This window comes from Syngnathus floridae, chromosome 6 (assembly GCF_059516105.1).
Source record: "Syngnathus floridae isolate MCC-2025c chromosome 6, RoL_Sflo_1.0, whole genome shotgun sequence".
Taxonomy (NCBI): Eukaryota; Metazoa; Chordata; class Actinopteri; order Syngnathiformes; family Syngnathidae; genus Syngnathus; species Syngnathus floridae.
In genome coordinates, this window is record NC_142418.1 from 4,063,379 (window position 1) to 4,075,890 (window position 12,512).

The following is a 12,512-nucleotide window of genomic DNA, read 5'->3' on the forward strand; positions in this document are numbered from 1 at the left end:
GGAGTAATAGTCGCATCAGCCATAAAATGCACCATAAAGAGGAAAAAAACATATTTAAGTGGTGGGGACTGGGTTGGACAGCGTGGAGACAGTGGTCCAACAGAGGATGGGGAAAAAACTGGCGGCCATGTTGGCCAATCCCTCCCATCCACTGCACATCGAGCTGACGGGGATGAGGAGCAAATTCAGTTACAGATTTGTCCTTCCCCGTCAGAGCACAAAGAGATTTGGATAGTCGTTTATTCCAGCTGCACTCCGACTCTGCAATCAGGCCCGCAGGCGCGGGGAGACCTGGAGCTAGAGACTTGGGACTTTTTATCTGCACATGATGCACTTTAGTAAACTACCAGCTTGCACTGCATGTTATTGGACCAGCAGTGTGTTATATTTATTGCATTGTGAACTTTGTTTTTTCTGTTTGTCTTCCTCTTTTTTAAATGTCACGAGCTGTTTGACAATTAATTTTCCCCAGAGGGGACAATAAAGGTTTCAATCAATCAATCAATCAATCAATCAATCAATCAATCAATCAATCAATCAATCAATCAATCAATCAATTTATACTCCGAAAAATACGGTAATCAATAAAACGTTCATCAAAGATTGAAAATATGATTCTGGATGCATTTTTTGCAAGAGGGCAAATTTGACTACAAACTGCACTGGCATGTAAGCTTTGTACAGTCATAGGCTACAATGACAAGCAATGGTGCTCTGATTCACACGAGTGCTGTATTTTGTTACACATTGTGTAATAATTGATTGGAGGTGCTCATACACTTTTGTCAAATTTGAGTTATTAGAAGGCAAAGTTTGCTTTTGTTCCATATTTTAAATGCTTTGGCACACGTAAAGCCTTTTGCAAACAAAGTGTGTCATTTTGACCACTGTGACTGTGTATTTCGAGTTGAAGGCTGCATCAAAACAATCAATAAAAACTAAAAAAAGTTTTGTACTTGTGATAACTAGAAGAGGTCTTAGATAGATCATAAAATTAAATACATTGCATTGTTGCTTTCTGCTCCCAAAGGAGTCATGGGCTGGTGATCTCAATAAGGTTAGGGAGTTGATGACCAATTTCATTGATGACACCATGAGAAAAACCAACGACCCTGAGTTCACAGTCAGTGAGGTATTCTTTTACATGTTCAAGAGAATCAACACAACAATTTTATTCATTTGTATCATTTAATTTCTGAAATGCAATACATAAGTATTGTACTGTATTTTTTTGTGTCCTTTCTCCATGTGATTTCTAGTTCCTCAGTTTCCTGTTTTCCAAAGAGAACTGCCTGTGGGATGATGGATTATCAGAGATTAACAACCAAGACATGAACAACCCTTTGTCCCATTACTGGATCAATTCATCACACAACACGTCAGTAAAAGAGAGAGGTTACATACCAGTACATGTATTCTTGCCGATCCAGCTGCCATGCAAGTTTAGTCTGTCTCATACTATTCTACAATGAATTATACAGCAAATACGTTATTGTTAATTTGTTCAAAGATTAAAGCTTGGTTTGGAACTCGAAGATAGGTTTGTAAGTAAATGCAAAAAAATCGGGATGCTCCGGATTATATCTTGAAAAGTTAGTAAGTATAGGTGTTCGTAAGTAGAGGTACCACTGTACTGGCCAGAAGAGCAATGAACATCTCATACACAACGCTGTGGGAAGATGGGTTCCTCTCCGTTGCAGTGACATAACCATTATTGCTCTACAATATCATAGGTGTCAAATTCAAATCCCGGGGGCCAGATATGGCCCACCACTTCATTTTATGTGGCCTGCGAAGACAAATTTTTAATCAACTTTGTGTCATTACTAAAATTAGAGATTGTCTTCACTTTTTAAAAATAGAGATATTGCTAGCAATTTTTATTACCATTCATCTTTTTAAATTATTTGAACAGTTTTTACTACTCTCTGATTTCAAAACTAGTTATTCATCAATTTGTTGTGTAGCCTATACTGTATGTATATAGAAGATGTTGACAGTCGTAATGGCCCTCCAAGAGAAACTATGACTATGATGCGGCTCGCAACAAAAATGAGCTTGACACCCCTGCTCGGGTGGTGTCACGATACCAGAATTTCAGTAGTCGGTACCAATACCTTTGATTTACCACGATTCTCGATACTAATTTGCTACCACAGTAAAGAAACAACAAAACAACAGAATCCACTTAATTTTAAAATCACAAATTCATTTGAAACGGCTTAAACCGTATAGTAAACTTTATACATTATAAGCAGAGCAGTAGTGGCATGGAGGCTTCGAGTCACATTTACGAAAATAAGCAAAACTAATAATAAATAACAATATTCAACAATATACATTTAAAAGAGCAGCAATGGCTTGGAGCCTCAAACCTCCCAAGCATTTTTTGCACGCCGGCTCGTTCGACTCTATTATTGCTCCGTTTTAGCGTGACCAGACGTCCTCTTTTTCTCAGACATGTCCTACTTTTGAGACCTAAAAAATTGTCCCGGGGGAATTTCAAAATTGACCGGGATTTGGTTTTTTGACTGCCGCCGTCCACTCCAGCGCTCTCAGCCCCCTACCCCACCCGTTGCGCTACTCTGGTTGCATCCGCCTCGAATGCAAAATATTTCCACACACGACTCTTTGAGCGACCTGGCTTCTCAACAAGCCAGCGTGTTGGTCTTCCACTCCCACTTGCTGAAGCCATTGTTATGAAAGACAGAATGTTTTCTTCTTCTTCAGCGTCGCTGACTATTGCTCCGTGCTGCTCGCTTCTTCGGCGCTGTTGACTGCTGCTTCCTGCTGCTCGCATGCGTATACTGTCCACTTATGTGCCGGCAAGAATCGACTCAGCTCGTCAAGTGAAAAGTTAAATATTCGGTAGTAGGTACCACAAAAAGCAGGTATCGATGTATTCTTTGCGTGTTGGTACCGAATTGGTACTGAAAGTATCGGTTTAGTTGGGCAGGCTAAATCAGGCCATATCTGACTCCAAACTTGCCTCCTTTAATTTCCCTGGCATGGTTGAACAACGCTCTTGGTTTCGCCACAGCTGTAGGGTTGTCACAAAGTTGTTTCGTCATGGCAGCCTTTTGCAGGATGTCTTCAAGCACTATTTTAAATGGCTCTTTTCATCAAACAGAAAACATTTTACATTTGCTTTATGTTTCAGAAGCGCTTGACGCTTCTGAGGAAGGGTACAGGGAGTAGCCGAAACGTGTAAAGGAAAGGTAAAACTTTTTCTGTCTGACCAAAAGAACCATTTAAAATAGTAAACGGAAAAAAGAAGACTGCATGAACCTTCACAGTTCTCAGTTCAGTGCACACATTTTGTATATGTACATCAATGGAGGTGCATGTATCATCTTTGAGTTGGGCAATTTAGCCACGGAGAGCAGCGATGGCAGCCAGTAGTATCTCACGGTTCGGAGGGTCAGTCTCTTTGCTCTTCTGGGATAGTGGAGTCATTCGCATCCGAGGATAGCAAATCAAATTTTCTTTTCTAAATATAATTTCTTTTCTGCTGGAGTTAAATTCAGACGTTGTCCTACAGTGTCTTATCACAGATTTTGAAATGCTTAGTGTGTAAATAAAATTAAAGTTGTCCGATCTATGTAAAACACGTCTCCTCTATCGATCAACAGCGCCCCCCTAACTACCTTTCTCGTTCAATCGACAAGTACCCAGATTTTAATTGCATCATTTTGTTTTTTTATATAGCTACCTGACAGGTGACCAACTTCGAAGTGAGTCTTCCACAGAGGCTTATGTGCGCTGTCTGCGCCTGGGATGTCGCTGTGTTGAATGTCAGTATATTCTATACTTCGACCATTCGAAATTTGTTTTCCCAATTGTGTTTCTTATGTTTGTGTCTTTGGATGGTATTCCAATACAGTGGATTGCTGGGAAGGACCTGGAGAACCAATCATCTATCATGGTTGGACCAGGACGACCAAAATCAAGTTTGAAGATGTGGTCAAAGCCATCAATCAGCATGCATTTGTTACCTCAGAGTAAGTTCCATTTCATGCATTTACTGGGAATCTATTCTCCTCTCTTATTTTGTTTGTCGTTTTTGTCGTGTCCAATGTTGATATTGTCAATATATTTGTTTATGTATTTATCTATTAATTCATAATATTATGCATGTTTTTACATACTATGTCACTGTTCCTCGCTACTACATAGTTCACCTATCGCGGCCTTGGTGCATCGCGGATTTTTCTGAAAACAAATATTACGGATATACAGCAGGGCAAAAAAATATTTAATCAGCCACCAATTGTGCAAGTTCTCCCACTTACACGATGAGAGATGGCTGTAATTTTCATCATAGGTACACTTCAATTATTTTGTTCACCATTCTTGTGATCATTTTGACCCCACGGGGTGAGATCTTGCGTGGAGCCCCAGATCGAGGCCATTATTGACCAAATACTTGTTTTCCACCATAATTTGCAAATAAATTCTTTAAAGATCAGACAATGTGATTTTCTGGATTTTTTTCAATTTTGTCTCTCATAGTTGAAGTGTACCTATGATGAAAATTACAGGCATCCCTCATCTTTCAAGTGGGAGAAATTGCACAATTGGTGGCTGACTAAATACTTTTTTGCCGCACTGTATTGGGTGCATCGCAGCTTTTCGTGGCCGTCACTTGGAGCGCGGGGCTTTGTCTGCCCGTGTGACTTTACGGCACACTATTGGCCGGTAGGAGACCAATGGGAACATGGTGAACTCTATTCTTGCAGATGATTGGCTTAGAGCTGTAAGAGCAGCTCCAACCAGGCTTTATCGCAATTTCCTGCTACGTATCCACTCCTCCACTTCATTTGTGTCAGCAGAATCAGCAGCATCTCTGATTTGCGCTTTGTTTTGTTGTCATAAACGAGGCAGGACAAACAAATGTAACATGGGCTCTTTATTTGGGGAAAGTTTAAAGGAAACAAGGATGTCTTGAATGCCGGCAGAGCAGGACTTAAAGGCAAGCTGACGAGCCGGTCAGTGACCTCACGTCGTGCCTCATCAAAGCAGAAGGGCATAGCAAGCTTTTTAAAGCCATTTAAAAAGTATTTAAAGATACAACAAAGTGTTTAAAAGTATAATATGGTGTTTAAAGATAAAATTATAGAAGTCTTGTGCGGATGCCCTCGCGCTGGGCAGCGGGGGCGCGGCAGCCGGTCAGCACGGCAAGAGCAGAGCGGAGCCGTTGCATGTTTACACTTTAAAATGACGAGTCGGCCAGCGAGCTCGTTTCATGCGGGCATCTCGTAACACAGCGGGTCAGGCAAACGAGAATCAGGTGGCAAACGTGCGTGTCAAAACAGTCAAAACTGTGAGGATTTATGATTAGCAGTTCCGTATTGGTGACGCGTGCCTCAGAGGTCAAGCGTGGAGGGCACATGAGCTGGCCAGCAGGGCGAGAGCAGAGACGTGACAGAGCCACGCACGAAGGAAAAATGTTCAGCCGTGCAGAAACAGTCGGGACAACGGCAGTGAGCGCAACCGCGCACATAGGAAAAACGCACTGCCGTCCAGGATTTCGGCCAGCGGCCAGCAATGAGCACTAAGCGCAGGGCGTGCCTTTGAGCAATGTGTGGATGCCCTCGCGCTGAGCTGCCGGGGTGCTTCAGCCGGTCAGCACCACAAGAGCAGAGCAGAGCCATGACACATTTACACTTAAAAATGTTTAATGTTTAAAAATACAATAAAGTGTTTAAAAATAAAATTATAAATGTCTTGTGCGGATGGCCTCGCGCTGGGCTGCAGGGGCGCGTCAGCCGTTCAGCACTGCAAGAGCAGAGCGGAGCTGTGACACAATTTTTTTTAAAAAAGTGTTTAAAATATAATAACGTATTTAAAAGTATAATAGAGTGTATAAAAATTATAAAAGTCTTAAGAGTGCGGATGCGCTCGGGCTGGGCTGCGGGTGGGGGGTGTCAGTCGGCCAGCACGCCAGAGAGGAGCCAGACACGTTTACACTTCAAGAAAGGTTCATAAAAGTCTTGTGTGGATATTGTAACAATATATTTACTCGAATTTATTTTCTTATTTATTTAAAAAAATAAGAATGTTTCTGCAAGTCAGTTTGACTTTAAACATTTTACAAAAGTGTTTAAAAATACAGTGGAGCCTCGCTTTTCGACCACAATCCGTTCCAGAAGGCTGTTCGAGAAGTGAATCGTTTGAATTCCGAATCATGTTTTCCCATTACAAATAATAGGAAAAAAGTAATCTGTTCCAAGCAAAAAAAAAAAACGCCTTTTTTAGGCATTTTTTCATTTGCGCAGTTTTGTCCGATTGCACAACTGCAGCGCACCGCCGAACGCGCAACTGTAGTGCGTCGACGACCGCGCAACTGCACCGCCCTGGTCGCATTATTGTGACAAAGCCGTCGCTGTAATTTAGAAAATATTTTTAAAGTCCTGATGTACTTTCCAAAATTTAAGTGGACCTGAGTGCGCAGGGAGCTTAATTTTGTCCAATCACGTAACTGCAGCGCACCGCCGAACGCGCAACTGTAACGCACCGCCGACCGCGCAACTGCACTGCGCTGGTCGCATTATTGTGATAGAGCGGTCGCTAAAATTTAGAAAATATTTTTAAAGTCCTAATGGACTTTCCAAAATTTAAGTGGATCTCAGTGCGTAGGGAGCTTAATTTAGTCTGATCGCGCAACCGCAGCGCGCCGGGCGCTCACTGTCGCATTGCTTTCAAGGAGCGTCTTTGTGTTTTAGGATGGCTTTACTGCTGCCACTTACTTCCTTTGAAGGCATGATTAGAGTTGATGCAATCCTCAGAGTAACGAGAAAGTAATAACGAACGGAGTCAGTTGGCATCTGGGTCCTCTCGCCTCATCTCGTGAGGTTCGACAACCGAATTTCGTCCGACATCCGAAGCAAAACAATCGCAAATTTTTTATTCGAATACCGATTTGTTCAAGAACCGGGACGTTCAAAAACTGAGGGTCCACTGAAAAAAAAAAAGTGTTTAAAAAAAACAAGAAAATTTATAATAAAGGTTCATAAAAGTCTTGTGCAGTTATTGTAACAATATATTTACTTATTTATATTCTTTATTTTCCTATTTATTTAAATAAAGAATGTTTATGAAAATCAGTTTGACTTTAAAATGTGTTTAAAAATACAAAAAACAAGTACAATATACAGTGTTTAAAAATACATTTCATTTCAGTGTTTTTGAATAATGCACCTGGCCTAATTAATTTGCTGATGTGTTTGACCTTTTTTTCTTGAGGATTTTATTTATCAAGCACACTTCACTAATAAATATGTGAATTTCAAATCTTCTCATCTTGGTGTATTCAACTGATTAGTGATGCATAACAATTTTGTAAGGTCCTACAATCCAAAATCATTATATGGGGATCTTTTTCAGATCAGAGAATAAACCGTGATTAATGAGATTAATTAATGACAAATACTGTCATTAATTAGATTTTTTTTAATTGCGTGACAGCACTAGTAAAAACATATCAGATTTAAATATAACAAGGATACCTTTTGCATATAAAAAAAGACTGCAAGTAACACGTCCTATTTTTCATTTTAAAGAAAGTCAAGGATTAGAGCTTTTTTTTAAAAAAAAAATGAGGTATATTGGTCAGCTGGGAGAGGCTCTAGCATGCCTGTAACCCTCGTGAGGAAAAGCGGTTCAGAAAATGATGGTTAGTTTTTATACATCAAAGTTTTTACCATAGTCTGTTTAAAACATTTTGGTACAACACGTTTAGCACGACGACTGTCTATAATCAAGCGAACGTTTAAATCCAATAACATCCCCGATTTCGTTGAAAAGGCAAGAAGTGACAACTTCAATAAATCAAATTGTGATTAATTTGTGAAGCAACTTCCTTCATAGTAGACAGGTGTGACAGACTCAAACTGATCAAATAAAATACAAAATAAAAAAGCAAATCAAGTGACTGTGATAGATAGGTCACAGGAAGCAGGTTAGATACCTTCTCTGATGATAGCCAATTTGTCCACAGACGTCACATACACAACAGTGCTACTACTTTAAACTTTTTTCTCAGTGTAGTTTACACATTGTCATGTTTAGTTTACAATAACACTTTTTGATTGCACATTTTTCAGGTTCCCAGTCATTCTGTCTATAGAAGAACATTGCCCATTGGAGCAGCAACGGCACATGGCCCGCATCTTTCGAGAAGTATTTGGAGACAAACTGCTTCTTGAGCCCTTTGATTACATGGCTGAGCAGCTACCGTCACCCACACAATTGAAGGGCAAAATCATTCTCAAAGTAATGTGTGTGTGTGTGTGCGTGTGTGTGTGTGTGTGTGTGTGTGTGCGTGCCTGCCTGCCTGCCTGCCTGCCTGCCTGCCTGCGTGCGTGCGTGCGTGCGTGCGTGCCTGCCTGCCTGCCTGCCTGCCTGCGTGCGTGCGTGCGTGCGTGCGTGCGTGCGTACGGTTGGGGGGTAAAGTTTTATAAGAAATTCTGTCTGACAATACCATGTTGCTATTTGTGCATATGCAGCACAAGAAGCTCAATGTTGATGGGGGAGACACCAGTAAAGATTTCAGAACATGGCAGAAACAAGGAGACTTGGAGATGTGGGATCCTGTGAACCAGGTACTTTGAGTATATATATATATATATATATATATATATATATATATATATATATATATATATATATATATATATATATATATATATATATATATATTTTTTTTTTTTTTTTAAATGAACACCATAAAATGATTTATGTCACACTTGTGTCGGCATACAAGGAGGGATCTCGGAGTGAAAGGATTGTACAAACAGTGCTGCGATTCATGAGCTGGTCCGTGGGCACTTCAAAAATAGACTGGGATTTTCCGAACAACTGGTTGCCATTTAACATTTAGCCATATTTAAAATAAGAATTTAATAAATTCTCTCGCTCTACTTAATGTATGGGAGTGGTAGTTTTTTCTATGCCTGAATCATAAAAACTTAAATAACTGTGCACTGTACACAGGCAACACTTTAAGTTAAATTAGTTTTTGTCATGCAAGTACAAGTACAACCAGTTTAAATTGTTAATATTAAAACAGTTAAAGCACTCTTAACTGTAATGGCAAATGAAGACTCATCATCTTGTTGATTGAATGATTAACTGGTTGAATATAAAAGCAGATTTGCAAGAAAGAAACGTAAGATCATTAGTTAATGTGTGCGCACTTTACATGTTCAATAGGAGTAAAGTTAAAGTTAAAAAGTTAAAGTCCCAATGATCATCGTCACACACACATCTGGGTGTGGTGAAATTTGTCCTCTGCATTTAACCCATCCCCATGTGATTTTAATCCATCCCCTGGGGGAGAGGGGAGCAGTGAGCAGCAGCGGTGCCGCGCTCGGGAATCATTTGGTGATCTAACCCCCCAATTCCAACCCTTAATGCTGAGTGTCAAGCAGGGAGGCAATGGGTCCCATTTTTATAGTCTCTGGTATGACCCGGCCGGGGTTTGAACCCACAACCTTCCAGTCTCAGGGCGGACACTCTACTACTAGGCCACTGAGCTGGTCCGATAGATAGAAGTACAACTTATCAAGTCCTACCCCGTGTATTACTGCAATAAATTGTTACAATATAACAATATATTGCTGCAATAAATTGTTACAGTATTACATTATTTATGAACAAAATCATCCAAAAATTAAACATAAAAACAAACGAGACAAAATACTCTCCTCTTAATCACAGGTATAAGTGTGGCTTTTAAATTCTTTCAATCATACATGCTATAAAGGAAAGCAAATAAACAAAAACCTTATACACTGTATGTATGTATGTATGTATGTATGTATGTATGTATGTATGTATGTATGTATGTATGTATTGTCAAGTGGCATGTAAGTTCAGATGGCCCGTAATTGGGTATTGGATTTGGCCCAGGCAAATTGGCAATTCTAAAACATGTAGTAATTCCAAATTTCACCAGGAGATGGATGGAAACTAATAAATCTAATAAATTAAATTGTTTGCAACTGGGAGGACACGACCTGTTCGAACACGTAGCAACACACAATTTTAGAATATGATTTTGCTATGCCATCATTTTAATCTGTAACAGTTTGAGCAATATCATTATATATATGTTAAAGTTAGAAGAACACATTATTATGGCTCAGTATGATTATGTGTTAAGTTGATCATTTCTAGACAAGATGTATGTGTTATTGATGTTGCAATGTTTAATCGATATCCAACATGTATTTAACATTGTTCTTCCATCTATACATGAATGTATTAAGTTGAGAGGAGACATTAAGGGTTAATAGTGATATTAGTGGTGATAATCGGCTGAAAGAATGAGCAAAACAGGAAACAGCTGCAGAGAACAGTCATGCGCAATGGTTGCTGTTTTGACCAAGGTTGCCAAGACAACCAGTGGTTCCCAGCTGAAAGTCAGGTGAAGATTGCACAACCCTCACATATCAGCTGAAAAATCCGCTGAGACAGCATTAAAATATCAGCTGAAAAATCAGCTGAGACAGCAATACTAAAATATCAGATGAGGTCATGCATTCCTAGCATACCAGACATTCCAAAGAGGTCATGCATTCCTCTCCAATGAGGTAATGCCAGAGGAGCTGACGAGCCTATAAAAGCTTGACTTCGGACGAGAAAAGGGCTCTTCCTGGTCAGGGTGATGGCCCTGACGCTGCCCGGAGTAAAGAACGCTGTTTAGACGAAGATGGATTTTTCATTCTTTTTGAGATTGGACCAAAATCTACGAAGATGAATTTCTACAGTCTTCGAATTGGACTTTGTCAAATTTTAAGCTTCGAATTGCACTTTGTCAAATTTTAAACTTCGAGGAAGGTAGAGGAGATGGCCGCTTCTGGCATCAAGGAAAAGACGCCAATGTAACGGCGTTGGCTAATCTCCTCATCTCTTTTTAAACAAAATTCAGATTTTGAAACAAAGGAGAACTGATCACCCGACTTGTTCAACCAAATAGCATTTTAGACCTTTTGTCTCCTCTTTTGCTCTGATATTGGTGAGTGGAATTATTGTTGTTTGTTCGACTTGTAATTCTTTTTCTTGCTAATTCATTAAATTACTTCTTAATCCTTAATTTGGTTATCGATTATTTCGTGTTAACTATGTTGAGCATGGTTTTGTATGCAGTAATTAGAACTTTAAATTTTCTTTATTTTGCTGGATTCTGTCCACAATTTAGGGAGCGCGTTATCTGCGCCTCACGGCAAAAGCCTTTGCCAATCACCTGTTATCCAATTTACTCACTGCGTGCTCGTTTGATTTCTTCAGATTTAGGAAAATGCAAAGACACTGAAGCAGAAATTAGACTTAGACAGATTGCTTGAGTTCAATCACAATTCTTGTTCAAAAAGCTCTGTTTTCAGGAAAGTGCAATACAGCGCTGGGCCCTTCAAGAGCGGAAAGTCTCCATTCAGAAAAGGCAAAGTCCAAGGTTGTTAGATCAGTTTTATATTCAGTAGCACATTGTGGGCCGGGATTGATGGGCGATGAGTCTTCGGGGTGGGGCAAGTTCGAAGCAGAGTCTGCTTGCATGGGAGTGGTGCTGATTATGGGCGATTCGGTGTGGAGGTGGGGGGCTGTTGGTGTGTGTGTGTGGAGGGGGGCTGTTGTCTTCCATCCCGTCTTTCGGCCTTGGCGATCATCTTTGGCCGAGTCTTTGGGGGGCTCCTTCTGGCACCTGCTGGTTTTATCTCCACGTGACCTTCCTGTGAACATTCTTCTCCAATCTTAGACATACACTGTCGTACTGCTGGATTCTTTTAATTTTGTCATTTTGTACAAAATTATGTTAGCTTTTGGCTGTGACATCATTAATCTATTGCTGTTCTTTTGATACATCATGTCTTTGCTTATTCTTAGTTTAATCATGCTTCCAACCGTATCTTTTCTTTGTTAGGCAAACTATTTCCCTCTGTGCAGTGTGTTCAGTAGTAATCAAAAACTGGCGTCTAGCATTAGTCAAAACATAAGATACAATCAAGTACTGAACGGTCAAGACGACTCTGGTCGTGTCCATGATTCAGAGAAAAAACATCAGGCATGCATTACACAGTTCCTTAAGGGTCATTAAGCTATTTAGGCAATATATCAAAAGTCAGTTGTTATTTCAAAGTGCTCAGAAATATATCAGATCATAAAGTTATAAAAACCTTTCTCATCACCACTTATCAAAAATGTCTAGTTATGTCTTCTTTATTGATTTGGTGTGTAGGTATAATTATATGCTTAAAATGTTTCTTTTATTTATTTAAGATGTGAATATACTTGTCTGCTTATGTACTTTATTCAATGAGGTTTGAGCATATCTGTTTTTGTAGCTAGGCAGGACTTTTAGTATTTTGACCCCATTTCCTGCAATTTCCCTATCATAGTCATTCTTTAAATCCGCTCAATTCTTTTTAAAATGAAGACAGCTTTAATCCTTAACATCAGGTATTGTCAGATCTGGTTCGAAATAGTTATCTTAAACTCAGCTAGGGCGAGTGTGT

At 39.8% G+C, this 12,512-nt stretch overlaps 1 protein-coding gene across 10 annotated transcripts in view; it reads left to right on the forward strand.

Moving 5' to 3' along the window:
* plcg2 (phospholipase C, gamma 2) overlaps positions 1–12,512 on the forward strand; it is a 145,210-nt gene that overhangs the window by 58,111 nt on the left and 74,587 nt on the right. For all 10 annotated transcript variants that reach the window (XR_015859134.1, XM_088379316.1, XM_088379312.1 and 7 more), the window contains 6 exons: positions 1,031–1,132; positions 1,260–1,378; positions 3,709–3,794; positions 3,884–4,001; positions 8,106–8,274; positions 8,508–8,603. Coding sequence is in view for 9 of the 10 variants with exons in the window: in XM_088379316.1 (XP_088235442.1) it covers positions 1,031–1,132; positions 1,260–1,378; positions 3,709–3,794; positions 3,884–4,001; positions 8,106–8,274; positions 8,508–8,603 (690 nt within the window). In the remaining variant the exon portion in view is untranslated. The remainder of the gene's footprint in view (positions 1–1,030; positions 1,133–1,259; positions 1,379–3,708; positions 3,795–3,883; positions 4,002–8,105; positions 8,275–8,507; positions 8,604–12,512) is intronic.